Here is a 24,167-nt window from a genome sequence, read left to right on the forward strand (position 1 = left end):
AGGGAAAAATGGTAGTTCTGTTTTTATAAATAATATAGCATCAACCATAGCATTGCAGAAAACAGGTGAAAGAAGGTTTGTGAAGGTTTCTTTGTACAAGCAATTATTTTTATGAGAATTGTGGAATCTTGCTCTGATGCAATCTGCCCTAGTTTTGCTTAGTCGTAACTGCACATCTTGTGTAAGAAATCTAGAAAACTAAAATTTTAGTTTTCTAAAATACATTTAGTGTATGCTGACCCAGGAAGGTTCTTCTTGCAAACCAAGCTGGAGTTATAATTTAAGTCTGCAAGCTGCCAAGAAAAATTGAGGTGGCTGCTATGCATATGTATGAGATAGACACCAACCCTCTTGTTAGATTCAAACATTCTCTCCACTAAAAAAAGGCTTTCTGTCTTGTAATATTTGCATGGCTAAGACTATGGAAGAGGGAAATAGGACGTTTTTGCTTCACAAATATTTATGTAAAATCAGTAACATTTTAGCGAAAACTAGCCATTTGGCAAAAAGCTTTCTGCCCAATGGGAATATTTTCTCGGAGTGACATATTTCCTTTGATCTTTCTCGCTTTTTGGTGACATTTTCTCATTTAGTGACATTTTCTCATTTAGTCAAATACTTTAGAGACAGAAGGCCAAATATTTTTTTTTTTCCTTTTTTTTCCGGGAGGAACGTTTTTGGAGTATTTATCTATCCTGGACCTTTTATGTGATGCTAGATGCTGAGGAACAGAAGAATTCTAACTCCATGAAAAGTAAAAGATCTCCCTTGCAGTGGTGTTGAACTCACACTGCAAAGGTCAACTGGTTGTTTGTATCTAGGGGATTGAGTAAAGCAGTTTTACTTACCTGATCTTTCGATTTCGCAGGCTTCTCTACTATGCCATTTGCCAGGGGAGCAAAAATTGGATAAATAAAAGTGTTTTTATCATCTCCTAGACCAGCCTTTCTCAAATGGGGTGTCGTGGCACCCTAGTGTGCCGTGAAGATTCCCCAGGGGAGCTGCGACAAAAGTATAAAAAACTCTGGTTTGGGCGCCACAGAGACAGGCAGATAGAGACAGAGTTCTGAGCTCAGAACTCAGAACTGCCAACAAGTATTCATCTTTTCCGGATAGATTTTTTTTTAGTAGTGATGGAACTTTGTACCACCTTGCAAGAATTTTATAGCATAACTCTTGGTAATTACTAGCTGTTGAGGAATTGTGGGCAAAGTATAGAATATAGCTCCATCACTCTTTACAAAAAGGTAATATCTAAGTCTCTTTCCCATTTCTGAAGGAATCTAGGAACAAAATCCTCAGGAGGATCTATTAATATTTTATATACCTCAGATACCCCATGGGCGGAAGGCTTTTCTATCAGACATAGGTTTTCCAGTGGTGTATTTAAATGGTCTGAGCTCTCCCCCTGGATAAGGGAGGTAAGAAAATGGGTAAGCTGTTTCATCCACCATGGGTCGAGTGGAGGATTAAACAGCAACTGTGTTTCCGCTCTGGTCTTCAACCGTGATGCTTCAAAGAAGTCACCTAATTGGAATTTACCACGTCGCATAGTTTGTTTAAAATGGCTCTCTGTATAGCCTAGGGCAGTGATGGCAAACCTTGGCACCCCAGATGTTTTGGAACTACATTTACCATGATGCTCATGCACTCTGCATTATAGTGGAGCATCATGGGAAATGTAGTTCCAAAACATCTGGGGTGCCAAGGTTCGCCATCACTGGCCTAGGGGGATCCCAAAACTGGATAGAGCCGAGTAATTTCCCTATCCACTTTTGAAAACAGATGACTTTGTTGAATTGCTCTTCGCCCTTGTACACACGGTCGGACATTCCAACGGAAAATGTCCGATCGGACTGTGTTGTTGAATAATCCGACTGTGTGTGGGCTCCATCGGACAAAGTTTTAGAGCTGGGTTGTAAAACTTTCCGACAACATGATCCAATCAGACTTTGTCAGATTGTGTGTAGAGAATTCCAATCGGACAAAGTGCCACGCATGCTCAGATCAAATTCCTAGACCAAAGCTATTGGCTACTAGCCTGAACGTAGTCCCGTCGTAACGAAATAACGTTGTCATGTTACGTACGATCGGATTTTCCGACAACTTTGTCCGACCGTGTGTATGCAACACAAGTTTCGGACAAAATCCGTTGGACAAAATCCGACGGATTTTGTTGTCGGAATGTCGGACCGTGTGTACAAGGGCTTAGGGTTGCCCCTATCAGGGGATTAGATCTTAAGGTTCCCAGTGTTCTTAACTGTAGCCAAGGCAGGCATCAGAATGAGATCTCCGTACATCATTGTTCAATCGCTACCCAGGTTTAATCTCCCTCGTCTCTGCACCAGGCAAGTACATTTTTTAAATCAATATTTAATAATGAGATAGGTCTATAATTCTTACATTGGGCATGGTCCTTACCCTCCTCAGGAATAACTGTAGTATGTGCCCTAAGAGTATATCTCTGTATAGGTCAATCTTCTACAAAGGAATTAAGTGCTTTTATAAATCTTGGACCTAGAGTAGAAGAAAATGCCTTATAGTAAACTACTGTATATCTGTCAGGGCCAGGAGATTTATGGGGCTTAAGCATATTAATTTCCCTCATATATTAATCGATAGATGAGCTTGCTTAATAGTTCAGAAGCGTCTTCAGATATTGATGTAGACCTGAAGAGAAGAGATAATCTTGAATTGACTGTTGCTTTTGTACTATCTGATCTAAGGAGATATTAGTCTGTAAATTGTATCGCAACAGATAGTATTCCCGAAAGACCTCTGCAATTTCACTAGATATAAAACTAAGTTTCCCTACATCAGAATCAATATGTGGGACATAGTTTCTCAGAGAATTTTCCCTAAGTGAATGGACCAGCAGTTTAGCTGATTTATTCCCTTGTTCGTAATATGTATTCCTAGTCCCCAGTATCTGTATATTAGTCTCTTGTCTCATCAAAGAGAGTAGTTTTTTTCACTCTAGCCTATGGTCTACTGCTACGGAATGTGAAATTATTTTTTATGCTAAGTTTCTAAGTCTGCTACCAGATTTGATTGGGCTTGGAACGCAGCTTGGTTATTTTTTTCATATTTTGGTCGCCTTTTTAATCAATATGCCTTGCATAGCGCATTTATGCATTTCCATATTGTAAAGGGAGAGATTTCATCTATATCATTTTCATTAAAAATTCTGGTCAGTTCATTAGTAAAGTCATTTTGATGTCAATCAACGATTCATTAAATTTCCATGTCCAAGGTCTATTAGCCACCTTAACCAGCTGAAGATCTATAAACGCCATAGCATGGTCTGACACCATTTGTATTCCGATTGAAGTGTTCACCACCGCTGGTAATAAAGATTGGGATATTAGTACATATTAGTGTGAATGAGAGATGCATAGCTCTCAAGGGTGCCCTGACTGAAAAAGGTTGAAAACACTGTCCTAGACAATGCAATGTGGGCGCAGCCCCACTACAAGAGAGGACTATTACTTTTCTCAGAGTTGGGTTTTTTTTTTTTTTTATTATTGTATTTTTATTGAAAATATAAAGATAACAGGAATACAGTATCTTACACTTGCATAAGTGTACATAGAAACAGTAAGTTTGACATATGAGACAAATCAAAAACAAGGGAAGGGGGGGAGAAGGAAGGAAGGAAGGAAGTAAAAAAAAAAGGGGGGGGGCGGGAAGAAGGAGGGCGGGATCATAATATCATATATATATATATATCAATAGCATATTTAGTATGTCATCAAAAGATTAACAGTTATTTGCAGTACAGATCAGGAAATGCCACAATCAAATAGTCAAGTCTCAGTGAGCCGGGGGCGTGGAAATTTCTTCCCTTTAGAAGGATATGACATGGTTTGGTCGATCAATTTGAGCATTTAAACTCATCGTAAGAGGGCGTAGAGTAGTAATCTGAATTAAGCAGCTGTATTCAGTTTGGAGCGGTTCCACAGATCCCAAATCGTAGAGAACTGAGGCATAGTATCGTGGACTATGGCTGTAAGCTTTTCCATACGGCTGATATGTTCTAAGTTCAGCAAAACTTGGGTGAGATCACGCTCTTTTAGCCGCTAGTAAAATGAAGGTGGCGAGCTTCTGAGCATGTTTAGAAAGTCCAGGAATCGGTAACCCTAATAGGAAGTACAGAGGATCCAGTGGGAGGGAAATCTCAAACAAGTCTTGAATGAAAGACTGTATTGTCAGCCAGAATGGGTGAATCAATGGGCATTCTCAGAAAATATGAAAATGGGAACCTATATCTCCTCGGCATCTCCAACAGACCGCAGGGGCCGTGGAGTCATATTTATGTAGAATTTCAGGCGTTCTATACCAGAAAAGCAATATCTTAAGCTGTTTCCTTCTGTTCTACACAACGTGACGTCTTATGCCGCGTACACACGAGCGGATTGTATGGCGTACTTAGTCCGTCATACAATCCGACGGACAGTCCGTCATACTTTCCACTGAACGGACTTGACCACACACGGATACCCAAACAGTCCGACGAAAGCTTGCGCGATGACGTGTACAGCACGTACGACGGGACTAGAAATAGGAAGTCCAATACACAGCAAAGCACCCTTCCGCCGTGTAAATCCTTTCTGGGCATGCGCCATTCTTAGTCCGTCGAACTAGCACACTGACGAGCGGATTGTCCGCTGAAACCAAAGTATGACGGACAGAATTTCGAAAAATCCGAAATACTTAGTACGCCAGACTGCACGCTGAAAAAGTCCGCTGAAGCCCACACACGAGAGGACTGTCCGCTGAAATGTGTTTCGACGGACTAAGTAGGCCATACAGTCCGCCCGTGTGTACGCGGCATTAGAGATAGCTGCCCATATTCTCTGCCATGGTGGGAGCAATATGGGGTGTTTTAGCATTTGCGACCACTTCCGCATATAGGAATGGGAAGATTCTGTAATGGGCACAGATTCCTGGAGTATTCGGTATATGTCAGAGATTAAATGGGCCTGATACGGGCATGAGCGCATAAAAGTTCAAATGGGGTTGGCTTGTCGAGACTTAGGATGGGTGATTTAGAAGCGAAATAATGTCTGATTTGTAGATAGGAGTGGAAAAGTTGTTTGGGAATCTGGTGCTGTTTCTGCAATTCCGCAAATGATAAATGTTTCCTGGTGAGAGTATGCACTATGTTGTGGAGCTGAAACATACCAGCTTGGGACCAAGGAATCATCCTATCATAAGCCAGGTGTCAGGTCACCTTGAGGCGAGGTGACAGATGCACACCGTAGGGATCAGGAGTGCACCGCAAGGTTGTGGACCCTACGGCTGACTGCTGCAGATGGGAGACAGATCCCACTGGGGTTAGAGCGTAAGATTCCCTGGGGCGCAAAGTCTAAGAGCCAGCAGGTGTTCACCAGCGCCTCTAATGGTGAGGATGGACTTGGCTGCAACTGGCTCCAGGTCGCGACCCCCAGGGTCCCCCAGCTCACACCCACAGTAGGCAACAGGAGGATAGGGATAGTGAGGGACAAAGCCAAGGTCGGGGCCACAAGCAGACAGGAATAGTCAGGGACACGCCAAAAGGTCAGGATCACAGGCAAACAGGGATAGTCAAGGACACGCCAAAGTCGTTAATGGAAAACAACAGAAGCGCACACGGCAGGCAACAGGAAGCTAACACACAAAGGTTGATCAGCAGGGTTGGCCTGCAGTGTACAGGTTAATATAGAGTTCTCTGATAGGAGCTAGGGTTGAGTCATGCCAGAGGATGGATTACAAAAGCAGTCAGGTGTGGGTCGGCTGGGTTCTAGAGATGGACACATGGAAACAGGTAAGCAGACCAACTCTATTGCATAACCATGACACCAGGCTGTCCGGGATATCTGGGTTAAACAATATGTTTATCAAAGGAGGGCATTGGGAGGCTAGAGAGAACAACTTTAAGCATTTCCTCCAGACATCCAAGGAGAATAACATCGGGGCTAGACAAATGCTACGAAGTGGGCCCATGGAGGTTTTAAGGTCCATCCAGAGCATGGCACAAATGTGTGCAGGTCTGGTGATGCTCATCTCAATTTCTATACAATAGTGTAGCGCTAAAATAAAAAAGGGGTGACCTTATCCACCACCTATCAATATTCTCATAGTATTATATAAATATCAAAACAAGATTATATAACATTCATGTGAAAAATAATACTCATCAGTATACACAATGTGTGCACAAGTGTGTAAAAAATATAAAGTGATACAAAAAAGTCCAAAAAAGGTACAGAGTCTCTTATGTATAATAATCCAATCCACGTGTGTGGTAGAAATCACCGTCCACCTTCTCTGTATAAAAAAGACATGCAGACACCACGTGATGTTCCCATCACCAATCACGATGTAGGCTTACCAGATATATTGGATCCAAACGAATATACATTCAAAGGATCACAAAGGCTTATGCATTTTTATGCAGATTTTTCGAAGATGAACTCTCCAGGGAACTTTCAAACATAACGCGTTTCGTCTTCGTAGACGTCATCTGGGGTCAGATGACGTCTACGAAGACGAAGCGCATCGGGACTCTACTGCAGCCGTGTTTTTATTGAAAAAAACGCTTGATTTATTGTATACATGTGAGTTCATTACCTTTTTTATTAAATTTTCTTTTAAAACGGAATTACGCTATTTTGGTCCCTATTTCATTTTGCATGTGTTCGACAGTTTGAGCCGGATTACATTGCTGGAGATAATTTATTGCCCAGTACACTTGTGCACACATTGTGTATACTGATGAGTATTATTTTTCACATGAATGTTATATAATCTTGTTTTGATATTTATTTAATACTATGAGAATATTGATAGGTGGTGGATAAGGTCACCCCTTTTTTTCTTTTAGCGCTACACTATTGTATAGTATTTGTATTTTTTCACTTTTAAATATCCTTGTGGTGTGTTAGCAGATTTTTCTATTATTTTTTTGGGGATAGCGCAGTGTTTGCTGGTATTGACATCTCAATTTCTGCCCACACTGTAGGGGCTTTCCTTGATAACCAGGTAATAATTGGTTTAAGGTGTGTAGCGTAATAATATTTAATCAGATCTGGGGCTCCCAGACCTCCGCGCAATCTTGGAGCTAACATCACCAGACCTGCTACCCTATGCGCTCGATAATGCCATATAAAATTAAGAAAAGTTCTCTGAACCGCTTTTAGTTGGGACATAGGGACTGAGATCGGGAGAGTGTCAAAAAGGTAGAGGAGTCTAGGCATCACCGACATCTTCAGGACATTAATACAGCCCAGAAGTGAGAGGGGAAGCGAATCCCATTGTTTCAATAGCCTATCAATGTCACGAAACAGTGGAGGGTAATTAGCCAAGTATAAGGTTGAATAGGAGGGCGTAATATTAATCCCCAAGTATTTAATGGAATCTGTACACCAGTAAAAGATATAATTATCTTGCAGTAAATTGAAAGCAGAAGAGTAAATATGTATGGGCAAAGCTTCAGTTTTACTTGTGTTAATCTTGTACCCTGATATTGAGCTAAAGTCTTTCAGGATAAGAGGTTCGGAAGTGAGATGTGAGGACTAGTCAGTGTCAAGAGGATGTCGTCTGCGAACAGGGACAGGTCATACTCCCTGTGGAGTAGACATACCCCTCTAATGTCTGGGTGTATGCGGATGGCCTCTGCCAGGGGTTCCAGGCAGAGAATAAAAAGAAGAGGCGACAAGGGACGGCCCTGTCTGGTGCCGTTACTCAAAGGGAAGGAGGAGGATAAATAGGATGCCAATTTGACCTGAGAAGAGGGGCAGGAATAGAGGGCTTCAAGGGCTGTTACAAAAGGACCTGCAAAACCATATCTAGAAAGAGTGGCCAACATATATGGCCAACTAAGCCTGTCAAAGGCCTTTTGAGCGTCTAAACTAAGGACAAGGGCTGGGAGGGAGGTTTTGTTCAGTAGATCAATCAGGTCTATCATGCGTCTGGTATTATCTCCTGCGTGACGGGTTTGTACAAAGCCCACTTGATCTCTATGGATGAGTGTAGGAATTATATGGGTCAGCCTATTAGCCAGGATCTTCATAAAAATTTTATAGTCTGAGTTTAACAACGCTATGGGCCTATAATTGTCCGGTAGGGAAGGGTCCTTACCAGGCTTTGGAATGATTGATATATGGGCATGGAGGAATTGGGCGTGTGGAGTAGAACCTTTAAGTAGGGAGGCATAGTGGGGTCTCAGGATAGGTAGGAAGGTCTTGTAATAGGAATAGGGTAGCCCGTCTGGGCCTGGAGCTTTTTAGCTAGGGAGCTGGGTGATTACTTCTTCAAGTTCATCGGGTGAAATGGCTGAGTTCAGGGTTGCGAGATGATCAGGGAGAAGTTTAGGTAATTTCAAGTGCTTAAAGAAGAGATCGAATCTCTCTTGTGTAAAGTCATAATTTGGGTCCGTCTGTAGGCAGTTATATAAGTTATGGTAGAAGTCTCTGAAGATCTGTGACATAGTCAGGGGGCAATATGTAAGTGAGCCATCGTGTTGTCGTAGAAAGTCGGGAGAGGGTTGAAAGGGGCGTGGTTTCAGTAAATTTTACAAAACAAATAAGTCTTGTCCATATTGAGAATATCCTAGGATAAAGTTGGGTTTTAACACTAACATGTATTCTAACACTAATGCCGCGTACACACGGGCGGACTGTATGGCCTACTTAGTCCGTCGAAACACATTTCAGCGGACAGTCCACTCGTGTGTGGGCTTCAGCGGACTTTTTCAGCGTGCAGTCTGGCGTACTAAGTATTTCGGAATTTTCGAAATTCTGTCCGTCATACTTTGGTTTCAGCGGACAATCCGCTCGTCAGTAGGCTAGTTCGACGGACTAAGAATGGCGCATGCTCAGAAGGGATTTACACGGCGAAAGGTTGCATTGCTGTGTATTCGACTTCCTATTTCTAGTCCCGTCGTATGTGCTGTACACGTCATCACGCAAGCTTTCGACGGACTGTTTGGCTATCCGTGTGTGGTCAAGTCCATTCATTCGAAAGTAGGACAGACTGTCCGTCGGATTGTATGACGGACTAAGTAGGCCATACAGTCCGCCCGTGTGTACGCGGCTTTACACTATTACTTTATTTATAAACAAAGTTATACATGATTTAACCACTTAACAACCGCCCATTGCCGATTAACGGCTTCAGGGCGGTTGTTTAACTCTGAGAGGCCGTTAATTAATGGCCTCCCAGAATGCTGCTCTCGCGCGCCCCCTGGGGCGCGCACACAAAATCATCCGTGACCGCCGTTTACCACGTGATCGCTCCGTCAAATGACGGAGCGATCACTTGTAAACAAACCGGCGTCATGTTATGACGCCGGTTCCTCCCTCCCCCTCTCTGTACCGATCAGTACAGCGGAGGGGAAAGAGATCGGTGTCAGCAGCGATGTGGGCTGCATCTGCAGTGCCCACATTGCTGCTCATCGAATTTAACCCCTCAATTCCCTGCCAATACTCTGCAGTACCCTGCCATTACTCTGCAGTACCCCCCATTACTCTGCAGTACCCTGCCATTACTCTGCAGTACCCCCCAATACTCTGCAGTACCCCCCAATACTCTGCAGTACCCGCCATTACTCTTCAGTACCCCCAATACTCTGCAGTACCCCCCATTACTCTGCAGTACCCCCCAATACTCTGCAGTACCCGCCATTACTCTGCAGTACCCCCCAATACTCTGCAGTACCCGCCATTACTCTGCAGTACCCGCCATTACTCTTCAGTACCCCCCATTACTCTGCAGTACCCTGCCATTACTCTGCAGTACCCCCCATTACTCTGCAGTACCCTGCCATTACTCTGCAGTACCCCCAATACTCTGCAGTACCCGACATTACTCTGCAGTACCCGCCATTACTCTGCAGTACCCCGCCATTACTCTGCCATTACTCTGCAGTACCCCCCAATACTCTGCAGTACCCCCAATACTCTGCAGTACCCTGCCATTACTCTGCAGTGCCCACCAATACTCTGCAGTACCCTGCCATTACTCTGCAGTACCCCCCAATACTCTGCAGTACCCTGCCATTACTCTGCAGTACCCTGCCATTACTCTGCAGTATCCCCCATTACTCTGCAGTACCCTGCCATTACTCTGCAGTACCCCCAATACTCTGTAATACCCCCCAATACTCTGCAATACCCGCCAATACCCCGCCAATACCCCGCCAATACTCTGCAATACCCTGCCATAAATTGCCATACTCGGAGATACCCAGCCATACTCGGTGATACCCTGCAATACCCAGCCATAGACGCCCCCCCCACCCCTCACCGCCCTCCGGTGCTTCTACCAACTCGCCAGTACGATCAAAGCCAGAATCTTTTTTTATTTTTTTATTTCAGGCTTCCCAGCCTAGAGGTGAGATGTGGGGTCATATTGACCCCCAGATTTCACTGTAAAGAGGACCTGTCACCCCATATTCCTATTACAAGGGATGTTTACCTTCCTTGTAATAGGAATAAAAGTGACCAAAAATTTATTTTTGGGGAAAAAAAATGCCAAACTAAAATAAATAAAGTAAAATGAACACTAAAAAAAAATAAAAAATTTAAAGCGCCCTGTCCCAATGTGCTCGCATGCAGAAGCGAATGCACACGTAAGCCCCGCCCACATATGAAAACGGTGTTCAAACCACACATGTGAGGTATCGCCGCGAACGTTAGAGCGAGAGCAATAATTCTAGCCCTAGACCTCCTCTGCAACTCAAAACATGTAACCAGTAAAAAAAAATTAAAGTGTTGCCTATGGGGATTTTTTAAGTAGCGACGTTTGGCGCCATTCCACGGGCATGTGCAATTTTGAAGAGTGACATGTTAGGTATCTATTTACTCAGCATAACTTCATCTTTCACTTTATGCAAAAATTGGGCTAACTTTACATTTTTTTTGTTTTTTTTAAGCACAAAACTGTTTTTTCCCCCAAAAAAACGCGTTCGAAAAATTGCTGCGCGAATACCGTGTGAGATAAAAATTTGCAACGACCACCATTGTATTCTCCAGGGTCTTTGCTAAAAAAAAATATATATATATAATGTTTTGGGGTTCTGTGTAATTTTCTAGCAAATAAATGATGATTTTTACATGTAGGAGAGAAATGTCAGAATTGTCCTGGGTGCTCCAGAACGCCTGATGGCGCTCCCTGCATGTTGGGCCTCTGTATGTGGCCACGCTGTGTAAAAGTCTCACACATGTGGTATCGCCGTATTCGGGAGTAATAGCAGAATGTGTTTTGGGGTGTAATTTGTGGTATGCATATGCTGTGTGTGAGAAATAACCTGATAATATGACAATTTTGTGGAAAAAAAAAAGGAAAAAAAATCTTGATTTTGCAAAGAATTGTGGGAAAAAATTACAACTTCAAAAAACTCACCATGCCTCTTACTAAATACATTGGAATGTCTTCTTTCCAAAAAGGGGTCATTTGGGGGGTATTTGTACTTTTCTGGCATGTTAGGGTCTCAAGAATTGAAATAGGCCGTCAGTCCTTCAGGTGTGATCAATTTTCAGATATTGGCACCATAGCTTGTGGACTCTATAACTTTCACAAAGACCAAATAATATCCACCAATTTGTACTTATTTTTACCAAAGATATGTAGTAGTATAAATTTTGGCCAAAATTTATGAAGAAAAAATTACTAATCTGCTAAATTTTATAACAGAAACGAAGAAAAATTCATTTTTTCACAGAATTTTCGGTCTTTTTTCTTTTATAGCACAAAAAATAAAAAACTGAGAGGTGATTAAATACCACCAAAAGAAAGCTCTATTTGTGTGAAAAAAAAAGACAAACATTTCATATAGGTCCAGTGTTGCATGACTGAGTAATTGTCATTCAAAATGTGAGAGCACCAAAAGCTGAAAATTGGTCTGGTTATTAAGGGTGTTTAAGTGCCCAGTGGTCAAGTGGTTAATTGCTGATAAAACAATCATGTGTCTTTTGTTTTAAAGACAATTTCTCCATTGCGAAATTAGGGATTATTTTTTGTTAAGACAAAATTGATTGTTTTCTTGGCAAAATCAAGATCTGTGAAATTGCCTTCCCATCCCTATCTATGACATCATAAAGAGGCTGATCTCTAATGCTGTGTACACACGGTGAGACATTGCGGCAGAAAAGGTCAGACGGAATCATTCCATCGGATATTCTGATTGTGTGTGGGCTTCATCTGACTTTTTCTTTTGAAAATTCTGACAGACCTAGAAATAGAACATGTTTTAAATCTTTCTGACGGTATCAAATCCAAATGCTATTCCGACAGACCAAAAACAACCCAAGGGCAGCTATTGGCTACTGGCTGTTGAACTTCCTTTTTCTAGTCCCGTCGTACATCATTGCATTATAAATGATCAGACTTTGGTGTAATCGTGTGGAGGCAAGTCCGTTTCAGCAGAACTCTGTCAGAACTCCATCAGAAAGACAGTCAGAGTTTATTCTGATGGAAAAACGACCGTGTGTACGCGGCATTAATTGAGTCCTACATTGGACTACAAAGGTGGGATGTAGGGGATGCTATTGTTTTATAAGATGTAAAAATATAACTATGCTGTACATTTCTACTTTAGTTTTATTTTGTTTTTAACATAAATTGTACATCCTTTATAACACTTCTGTTTTCAAGAAAGCAAAATGTGTCATTTGAGGTATTCTGGGAATTTTAAATGTCAGCTGCATAGTGAAATGAAAACAAAAGAAGGTGGAAAACAGACTGTACTTTTTTTATGTTTTACTGCTTGCTTTTCAAATGCCAAATTACTTTTTTCTGAATACATCAAAACAATACATATATATATATATATATATATATATATATATATATATATATATATATATATATATATATATATATATATATATATATATATAAAACACAACATTCCCATTATTATTATTATTATTATATGATTTTATATATGTTTTTTACACAATCATTATATATGTTCTAACACAATCATTATTAAGATACTCTTTAGCTATTTAAATGGTGGATGATACTGCCCAGGATACATATTTGCCCTAATGGGCCAGTGTGTCTTGACAGGACCTAGTATGGGCATAGCTGAATATTCAGATGTGTCTATCATTGTAATCATCTACAATAACGATCCCTGAAAACTCAACTCTTTAGGCAAGCCTATGCCACGTTTATCTAACAACTGAACTGTTTTTCTCCATCAACTCATCCCCATGCAGTTATTACCATTTTCATCGCTTGCAATGCCCTTTTAGATTGCAAACTCTCATGTGCATGGCCAGCCTAACCTTCTTACCTTAAATTGTATTGGAACTGTGCTTTATCTTACAAAAAATTGAAGATCGTGGTTAACAGGTTTTTTTAATAATTAAGCAAACATTTGTCCTTTAGCTTAACAACTATTTCAGGTAAATTGTGCCATTTCATTTACTTTTGCGGTATTGATTTATAATCCATATTTTCTTCAATTACATTAGCATTTTTGCAGTGCAGTCTAATACATTGACATAATAAATTCTGGAAGAATCATCTACATCCATAGATCAAAAGGCACCTTCATCCCGAAAATATCTTTTTTTTTTAATCGTAGGAGAGAGGGATTTTTATGGTGCCACAAACACAAAATGTTGTTATATAGAAGTAGTTTGCATTATAATCTAACATGTTAAAAAGCAACAGGTCAGCAAATACTGTCTTTATTTCATAAAAGAATTTGATATACATACAACATACGCATACATGAGTCCTGTATCAATCACAATGCTTGCAGCTTGACATAAAAAAAATAAATAAATAAGTGCAGCGCTAAATAATTGAGATCAAATAATAAATTCTCAGCTTTCAAAAAATTACATTAAATATTATAAGCCATTAACCACTTCCCGACCAGCGCACAATGATGTACGTCGACAGAATGGCACGGGCAGGCATATTGGCGTACAGGTACATCCAATATTCAATGCCGCCCTTCCATCGGGAGCGCGCCGCCGGCGGCGCGCTCCCGCTCTGGTCGGGACCCCTGTGAGTCCGGTCGCGGGACCCGCGGACTCGATCGCCGCGGGCATCCCCGCGATCGTCTCACAGAGCGGCCGAATGGAGGAAATGCCGTGTAAACAACATTTCTCCATTCTGCCTAGCAACTAGTGACGCTGATCTCTGCTCCATGTGATTGGAGCAGAGATCAGTGTTCACTAAATGAAAGCCCAACCCCCCCACAGTTAGTAACACACCCCTAGGAACACTTAACCCCTACACTGCCACCCACTGGTTAACCCTTTCACTGCCAGTGCATTTATATAGCAGTGATTACTGTATAAATGACAATGGTCCCAAAAATGTGTCAAAAATGTCCGATGGGTCCCCCACAATGTCGCAGTCACAATAAAAATCGCTGATCGCCGCCATTACTAGTAAAAAAAAATAATAAAAAATTATTAATAAAAATGCTATAAAACTATCCCTATTTTGTAAACGCTATAACTTTTGCGCAAACCAATCAATAATCGCTTATTGCGATTTTTTTACCAAAAATATGTAGAAGAATACGTATCGGCCTAAACTGAGGGAAAAAAATGTTTTTTTATATATTTTTGGGGGATATTTATTGTAACAAAAAGTAAGCTCTATTTTTGGTTATAGCGCAAAAAATAAAAACCGCAGGGGTGATCAAATACCACCAAAAGAAAGCTCTATTTGTGGGAAAAAAAGGACGTCAATTTTGTTTGGGAGCCAAGTCGCATGACCGCGCAATTGTCAGTTAAAGCGACGCAGTGCCGAATCGCAAAAAGGGGTCTGGTCTTTGACCAGCAAATTGGTCCGGTCTGCAAGTGGTTAAACGTATAAGATGCAAATAAAAGCTGCTAGATTAATAGCACAAAACAGGCTTAAATATACTAAATTCACACTAGAAACAAACATAAGTGATAAAACTCATAAATTGCCAAAAATATTTATGGTGAATTTCAAAAGTTGGTGAAAAAACACTAAGAATGAAAAACTAAAGCAGATTGCCAAATGGTGAAAATTTGTGAAACCAGTCCTTATAACATATAAACAAATCTTAAAGTAAATTGCCAACGAAGATCAGTGAAATGAAAATGAAGTCCCTTCTCCAAAGGGAGAGGTGCCAATAAAATCGGAGCGATTTCTAGGCTTGAAACAAAATGGATTTTTGTTGTATTATGTGCCCTTTGGATTAAATGTTGATTAGGATATAAACAGTTTTCTTAATAATGCTTACATTTGATTTTTAAATTAGTTTTTTTTCCTATTTTATCATTAATGTGATTTTATATTAATGTTACTATTGGTGTAGCCTGTATCCTTTTTCATTAGTGCCCTCATGGCCCTCAGTTAAAATGGCACCTTAGCACTATATAGATACCTCGTGATGACTCAGACACATCAGTCAATCCCCAGATGAGGTCCTCTTGTGATGAAACGCTGCGTAGGAAGGTGCTTGTGTTCTGACGTCATCACGTTTTCTTCTTTGGAGGTGTTGGTTTATGGCGGACAGCGAGCAGGGAGAGCGTTATGGGACACCGCTAACTATACACTGCCCATAACCGTGATTTTCCTGTAAGTGCAATTTGTTTAAGTTTATTACATTTTATCTAAATACTACACAATGGGAGTTTTTATTGTTAATACCCTTTGAGTACTACCGATCCAGGATCAACTATACTGTGATATAGGTTTTTGGGAGACTGAATTCCCTGGGCTTGCTGAGACCAGTTTGTTGGTCTTTGCAGTCGGTAAGGAGAATATTTTTCCACTTTTGGGTGTCTTGCTATTTGGAGAAGGGACTTCATTTTTACGGATCTTCATTGACAATTCACTTTAAGAGTTGTTTATATGTTATAAGGACTGGTTTCACTAATTTTCACCATTTGGGACTCTGCTTTAGTTTTTCATTATTAGTGTTTTTCACCGACTTTTGGAATTCACCATAAATATTTTCGCAATTTATGAGTTTTATTACTTATGTTTGTTTATCTGTGATTTTAGTATATTTAGTATATTTAAGCCTGTTTTGTGCTATTAATCTAGCATCTTTTATTTTTATATTATACGATTAATGGCTTATAATATTTGATGTAATTTTTTTGAAAGTCGAGAATTTATTATTTGATCCCAATTATTTAGCACTGCACTTAATTTTTTTTTTTCACTGATTTTGTTTTTTTTTTGTATTCTAAACTCTAAGTGCTGGCTGCTCCATTTATTTGTTCATATCCTTTCTCTAGCGCAGCGTTTGGCCTTTGGCTGTTTTATAATTTGTAGCTTGACATGTTTCACTTTATCTGCTTTATCTGCTTATTCAGGAGCTTGTAAAGCATGTGCAACGTATGCATAAAGGAAATCCTCCAGTGTGACACCTATCTGGTGACAGCTGTCTACCAAACACGATCTCCTGCGCTCAGGGCATAGTCTATAGGTGGGTGGTACAGCCAACCCTTTGGATAGAGTGTGGAATGTCAATGGTCTTGCTGCCATCCTCAGAAAAATGGGTATCCTTAGAACTGAAACACATAGAAAGAAAAGGAGGGTGTACCGACCTTGTGCATTAAAAAAAACATAAAATGTATTTAAAAAAATGTACCAGCAATAGTAATACTCACAAAAAAAGTGATAAAAGAAGAAGATGGTCCTCCCTCGTAATGCGTAAGCCATTTGTGATGACATCTGGTCCCCCCTAACACCCAGTCCAGGTTTCAGGTATCTAGAGACATGGTTCCATTTGCTGGAGTACTGACAAGCCTTTTTATCCCATTTGTGAGTATTACTATTACATTTTTTTAAATACATTTTATCTTTGGTAATGCACAAGATCGGGGCTCCCTCCTTTTGTTTCTATATGTGACAGCTGTCTACTCCCCCCCCCCCCCCACTTTGGAGGTTTTCTTTTCAACCCTGCAGTGGTTTTATTGATTGAATGGTGCAGTCATTTTGGCAGACCATATACACTGATTTGTTTCCACTCCCTGCTATCCAGAGTGTGATCCCCCTTAGGGGACTAAGCTTAAATGCTTCTTCTTTCTGTTTGACTCCTTACATTGTGGGATGACTAGCTTATATCAACTTAAACTACACTGGCTCCGGTTTGCTTCCCCTGTGATCCATTGGTGCCACTCCTGCTGGCACTTCTGTGCACATCCCCTTTAGGATTTTTAGCAGCTTTTAGTTACATTTTTAGTTAGTTTAGTGAAGTTAGTAAAGTTTAGTTTAGTTGAAAACTTACACATATGTTGCACATGCTTTACTATCTCCTGAAGAAGCAGATGAAGTGAAACATGTCAAGCTACAAGCAATGTGATTGATACAGGTCTCCTGCATGCATTTGTTGTATGTGTATCGTTAATCTTGCAACAAATAAAACATTGCATTACTATAGATCTAAGGTCCAGTAGAATGTATCTATGCCTAAGCTGAGGAGGGCCAATGCAGCATTTGATTTTGTCAAAGAGCCAGTGATATCAGAGATAAAAGTGAACACAACTCCAATAGCTTTTTATGTGGGGACAATCCCAGAAAATATGATTTAAAGTGCCCACCTGCAAACAGCTCCGCCAACATAGGTTATCATGGAGGTTAGAAAACTTTGCCAGCCAGACAGGTGTTAAATAACACTAACGGTGAATCTTTTGGGCTATTTCCCAGTAATTAGTGCATTTGGTTGATCTAGCATTGTAGTGACTTGCTTTTAACCATCGTGCATCAGAAAATTTGGACCCCAGATCCTGCTCCCTTTTCATCAAAGAGAGATTTTTAATAAATATGGCTTGCAGAATATTATAGAAGGTGGAAATGCCTTTCTTTCTGGGTAGAGGAGAGGATCAGAAGGACCAAGCCACACAAGGTATGTCAATTCAAAGGAAATAATTCTAAATTTTCAACATGAAGGAAAGTAATTAGGCCCTTGAAGCATGTCAGTTATTGGTTTAGCATTAATCATGCTTTGTTTGATAATAACAACAATAGCTACTCGGGAATGATCAATCTACTGGCAATTGATGGGTGAATATTACTGACTTTTTTCAAGTTTATCCTACATGTTACTAGAAATATTGCAATTATTTTCTTATGTATGGACCTTTACCCATGCCAACACATTTAATGCATTCTTTTTGAACATACGGTTATGCAAGATTTGCAAATTTGTACATGGGGACATTTTTAAATCTAATCTTTGTTTCTACAATAAAAACATATACCCTAGCACAACATTCATTGATAGATATTTTAGAAATTAATGTTTCTTACCCACAAATCTCAACTTACTAACCATGCTAATTGTCTGCTCATTTTATTTATTTTTTTTATTTTTTTACTAGGTAATCCTCGCTGTACCCAAAGGGAATTTGTATATTTTTTTTCATACACACAGAGCTTTCTTTTGGTAGTATTTAATCACCACTGATTTTTTTTTTATTATTTGCTAAAAATAAATGAAAAAAATAAAATTTTGTGAAGAAGTAATTTTTCTCCTTCACTGATGTGCGATGATGAGGCTTCACTGATGGGCACTGATAGGCTGCACTGATGGGCAATGATGAGGCGAAACTGATGAGGAGGCACTAATATGTAGCACTGATGGGTACTGATAGGTGCCAGTGATGGGCACTGAAAGGTGGTACTAATGTCACTGTTAGATGGCATGGATAGGCAGCACTGGTGGGCACTGATTTGCAGAACTGATGGGCAGGCACTGATGGACACTGAAAGGAAGCTCTGATTGGCATCACTTATGGCCACTGATTGGCATAGCTAATGGGTACTGCTTGACATCACTGATGGCCACTGATTGGCATTGCTGTTGAACACTGACTGGCGTCACTGCTGGGCGCTGTTGGGGCTGCACTAATAATCGACTTAGCGGCTCTCCTCTCCTCACATGCTGTCAGTGTGAAGAGAGGAAAGCCAATAACCGTAATTTTCTTGTTTACATGTAATCAGCTGTGATTTGACACAGCTGATTGCATGGGTAAAGAGCCTTGTCATCGGCTCTTTACTGAGATCGGGGATGTGCCGTGTCCCAGGGAAGTGTGGCGAGAATGAGACTACACCATATGACGTTGTCCCAGAACGAGAGAGCCCCCTTGCACCAGCCATTTTACTATATGGCAGGCAGGAGGTGGTTAAATATCTAAAAATATAGAACATTAATGAATTAAAACTTATAATAAGTGTTACACCTCAATATTTTTGTCATAGCTAATATATACAAAAAATAGTATTTAGGATGATCAACCCTCTGCTTCCATTCAGTCTCTTGCAGTTTAGCACAAATGCTAACTATACAGTAGTCAGTATTCTGGGTGGCACCACAGACCCATTAACATCTAAGCATATTACAAGTTTCTAACATGTTATGTTCTCATACAAAATACAACTCTTTTTGACATAGCATTTTCATATTTCATATAATGAATGCAGAATTTCTCATGAATGGTATTTTACACAATGACAACATCCTTGTAGACCTGTATCCTTGTAGACAAAAATGATGTTTCAGGATGAGGACAAGAGTAAAAGCTTATTTACAGGTGAATAATGAGGCTATCCAGCTGCTCACTTTGCTCTCTCCTCATATCAGCACACCTGATAGATTCTCAGTGCAGCCCTTCACTCCCAGTCCACTGCTATACAAGGGATTGCAAGTGGCTGATACCAAATCAAATTCAGGTACTTGCACTAGTTGCATTTACAAAAGTACATCTAGGGCTCTTTTGCATTTGTGCATTATGTTAATGTATGTGCATTATGTTAATGTATGTGCATTAATGTGTGTTAGCATGTGTAATGATAAAACAACTAATTTATTTTATAGGGGCACCCAATGCAACTCTGCATGTTCAGAATTGGACATTACCCATTTTTTGTGTTGCCTTGTGTTGTGGTGAGCTACAATGCAGGTGCATTGGGGAAGATACTTTGGGAGTGCCATTCAAAATAAATATATACTGTAGATGTAGTAATGTTTGCCTTTTATGTCTGCCTGAGGTTTAACTTTAAAGCTCACCTGGCACATAAATTGCAACTAATAGCTGTACTAAACTGAAAAAAATGGGTCAGTTAATTTACTAACCTTGCTTCCACTTCCACTCTTGGCACCTAGATGAATATCAATATTCTTCCTATGAGATTCCAGGGCAAGATGAGTAGCAAAAATCTTTCAAGAAGACAGTTTTGCACTGTTCTGGAGTATCATCTTGTGAGATTTGGGCTATTTGGTACTCTTTGGGATCTTGTTGAAAGAGTTTGAAGAGGGCCAGCATTAATGGCAAAGAGGACATTGATGGAAGTACTGGAGAATTGAGAGTATGTAGATGAAGAATAAAATTAAAAGAGGTGGGTAAGCTTACAAAGTGGGTATGTGGTTTATACATGTGTTTTTCTAGTTATATGTTGACTTCCATATAACTAAAATCATTCCTGAATCCTCCCTCCTAAATCTTCCTACCTTTTAACAAGTTAAAAAGAAGAACATTAGTCACAAGACTTTGAAGTTCACCAGAGCTTTACAGGTTGCCACTGGAGTCCTCTTCCACTCCTCCAGGATGACATCACGGAGCTGGTGGATGATAGAGACCTTGTACTCCTCCATCTTCCATTTGAGGATGCCCCACAGATGCTCAATAGGGTTTAGGTCTGGAGACATGCTTGGCCAGTCCATCACCTTTACCCTCAGCTTCTTTAGCAAGACAGTGGTTGTCTTGCAGGTGTGTTTAGGGTCGTTATCATGTTGGAATACTGCCCTGCGGCCCAGTCTCTGAAGGGAGGGGGTCATGCGCTGCTTCTGTATGTCACAGTACATGTTGGCATTCATGATTTTCTCAATTAACTGTAGCTCCCCTGTGGCAGCAGCACTCATGCAGCCCAAGACCATGACACTCCCACCACCATGCTTGACTGTAGGCAAGACACACTTGTCTTTGTACTCCTCACCTTGTTGCCACTACACACGTTTGACACGATCTTAACCCAAAAAGTTTATCTTGGTCTCATAAGAACACAGGACATGGTTCCAGTAATCCATGTCCTTAGTCTGCTTGTCTTCAGCAATTGTGGGCTCTTTTTTGTGCATCATCTTAAAAAGAGGCTTCCTTCTGGGATGACAGCCATACAGACCAATTTGATGCAGTGTGCAGCATATGGTCTGAGCACTGACAGGCTGACCCTACACCCCTACAACCTCTGCAGCAATGCTGGCAGCACTCATACGCCTATTTTCCCGAGACAACCTCTGGATAGGACGCTGAATATGTGCACTCAACTTCTTTGGTAGACCATGGCAAGGCCTGTTCTGACTGGAACCTATCTAATTTATGGTCTTTGCCAACATGCTGCAGCTCAGTTTCAGAGTCTTGGCAATCTTCTTATAGCTTAGGACATCTTTATGTTGAGCAAAAATTATTTTTTCCAGATCCTCAGAGTTCTTTGCCATGGGGTACCAAGTTGGACTTCCAGTGTCCAGTATGAGAGAGTGAGAGAGATAACAAATTTAACACACCTGCTTCCCATCCCCACACAAGACTGTGTAACATTAATGAGTCCCCATGACACCAGGGAGGGAAATGGCTAATTGGGCCCGATTTGGACATTTTCACTTAGGGGTGTACTCACTTTTGTTGCCAGTGGTTTAGACATTAATCGCTGTATGTTGAGTTATTTTAAGGGGAAAGCAAATTTACACTGTTATTCAAGCTGCACACTCACTACTTTACATTGTAGCAAAGTGTAATTTCTTCAGTGTTGTCATATGAAAAGGTATAATAAAATATTTACAAAAATGTGAGGGGTGTATCCACTTTTGTGAGATACTGTATTTGGGGATGGAGGCTTATTATTCATAGTGTTACAGACCACACCTATTTTTCTCCCTTTTAACAAGTTATGCATTTCACTAGAATTTTGCTGATCTGACCACATACAAAAAATATTCTATTACAAACTTTAATCCAACTCACAATCTAATTTTTTTTTTTTTTTTTTTTTTTGTGCATGGTCATTTTTTTTTCCTCTTTACATTCAGTCTGGTAAGCATGATGCATAATGTATTCAGTAAAATATGGATTTTACTTACCAACTTCTGACATTTCAGGGACAGTAGCAGTATATATATCCTGGGTAAACTTTGGTTCATTATCGTTAATGTCATGAATCTTTATAATAAATTCGGATTCAGGTTCTACTTGTCTTCCTGTTTTTCTGTCTATTGCCTTGGCTCGAAGAGTGTAAATAGACTTTTCTTCTCTGTCCAATCTCTTCACAGCTTGAATATCTCCTGTATTTTCATCTATAACAAACACACTGCCAGCTCCATCTCCAGATAAAATGTACTTTAAATTTCCATCTCCTTTATCTTGATCAGTATATAACTAAAGGGAAATAAAAAAGAATAAATATGAGTATATAGTGCTCAAGTAAATTAAGCTCTGACAGATTGTATTTTATGCTGAAGAAGTGAATATATGCACATATGTAGTAGTTAATTCACTTTTTGTCAGTAAGCTGTAATGGAAAATGGAATAACAGTAACCTCATTCAAAAAAATATATATTTTAGGATTTCCAAAACAGCAATGTGTGCCTGCTTCATTCCAAGAATGTACAAATAAACATTTTATAGGATTTCTTTGGTTATTGGGTAACTATTAGATATTAACAAAATGTAAAATTCTGCTTTGTCATTAGTTTCCACTTCAGCCCCGGTAGATTTTCCTGTTTAACCTCCCTGGCGGTATGATTATTTCAGATTTCTGGTGCTGAAAGCGGTACAATTATTTTGCATGGAAATTTGGCGTTTTATATTGTAGTCCTGTAATTCTTAGGAATAACTCACTTAAATCTGTCCAAACAAGAGTCTAGTAGACATGCCGGGTATGATAAAATTTGAAAAACAAAATGATAAATTAAAATATAATAAATAACTATAAAGAATTATACCAAATAATAATATAATAATAATAAAAATGATTCAATAATGTAATCAAATCAAGAACACTGAAATTTGCTCAGTTGCAGAATTGTCACTGTCATTACTTTTCAGTATTTGATGACAAATTTCCCCAGAAATCCCTACCGCTCAATTCTGCGAGTAATTCTGATTTATTATCGCTGTTTTCTAGCTGGTCTAAAACCACTTTTGATGTAAAGGGACAGTTTTGGTTGCTCTGGAAATCTCCAGTTTCCAGGCAGAAAGAACAGTTTTTATAATATAAAACTGCTTGCAGGGCACTGGGCTGACCATTAGGGACAAAAGATTACATTATACTGTATGTAATGTGTGTCTTTCACTTTTTGAATTTGGCGCCGCTCTCCGTCTCCATGCGTCGAAACGCTCGCAGGGAATGAAGCTCAGCTCCATAATAGATTGAGCGGAGGACAAACAGCTCACACAGCGGGGGGACATCGCTGGATCCAGGGGATAAGGTAAGCATACTCATCCTGGATCCAGCAATGCGATCCCGAGTCTGGCTCGGGATTACCGCTAATGGTACTAAATTTTCACTCCGAGCCAGACTTGGGAATACCGCCATGGGAATGGCCATTTTTTGCAATACAGCACTGCATCTCTTAAACTGATAGTTGTGTGGTCATGGGACGCTGTACCCAAACACATCTTACGTCCTTTTTATCCCATTAATTTGCTCTACTTATACCATATACCACACAAGAATTGAAGGGAAACAGACGTTTTAACTATTCCACTCTTTATCCAAAAAGCAGGGTTTTCCAGGAGTTTTATTTAAAAAATTTAATCTACATAAGCCTGAGGGTTTATCTTTTCAATCAATTCCTATTATGTTTTTTATAATTTTTATTTTTTAATGTGTTGCTTGGGTTGATAACACTTGCATGTCCATTCAGCTATTCCTTAAATTCCTTTAAAGCAATGTTGCTGGCAGAATCTTTACATCACATTTGGATATGTAAGATGCCTATTAGGGATGAGCTTCGTGTTCGAGTCGAACGTACGTTCGACTCGAACATTGGCTGTTCGGCCGTTCGGCGAATTCCGAACGTTTTGGCCGTTCGCGTCAAAATTCGAGTGACGCGCGCGCGGACCACAATGCACTGCGTTGGCGCAGTGCATTGCTGCCCGATGATTGGCCAAGCATGCACTGTGACCCCGCATGCTTGGCCAATCGCAGCGCCAGCAGTGAGGAGAGCCAT

General features: G+C 40.2%; 1 protein-coding gene across 2 annotated transcripts in view; it reads right to left on the bottom strand.

Moving 5' to 3' along the window:
* Nucleotides 1–24,167, bottom strand: part of CDH9 (cadherin 9) — a 406,872-nt gene that overhangs the window by 199,410 nt on the left and 183,295 nt on the right. For both annotated transcript variants that reach the window (XM_077492039.1, XM_077492040.1), the window contains exon 3: nt 22,076–22,370. In XM_077492039.1, coding sequence (XP_077348165.1) covers nt 22,076–22,370 — 295 coding nt within the window. The remainder of the gene's footprint in view (nt 1–22,075; nt 22,371–24,167) is intronic.

This window comes from Lithobates pipiens, unplaced genomic scaffold (genome assembly GCF_037356315.1).
Source record: "Lithobates pipiens isolate NorthernLeopardFrog02 unplaced genomic scaffold, aLitPip1_a1.2 Scaffold_19, whole genome shotgun sequence".
Taxonomy (NCBI): domain Eukaryota; kingdom Metazoa; phylum Chordata; class Amphibia; order Anura; family Ranidae; genus Lithobates; species Lithobates pipiens.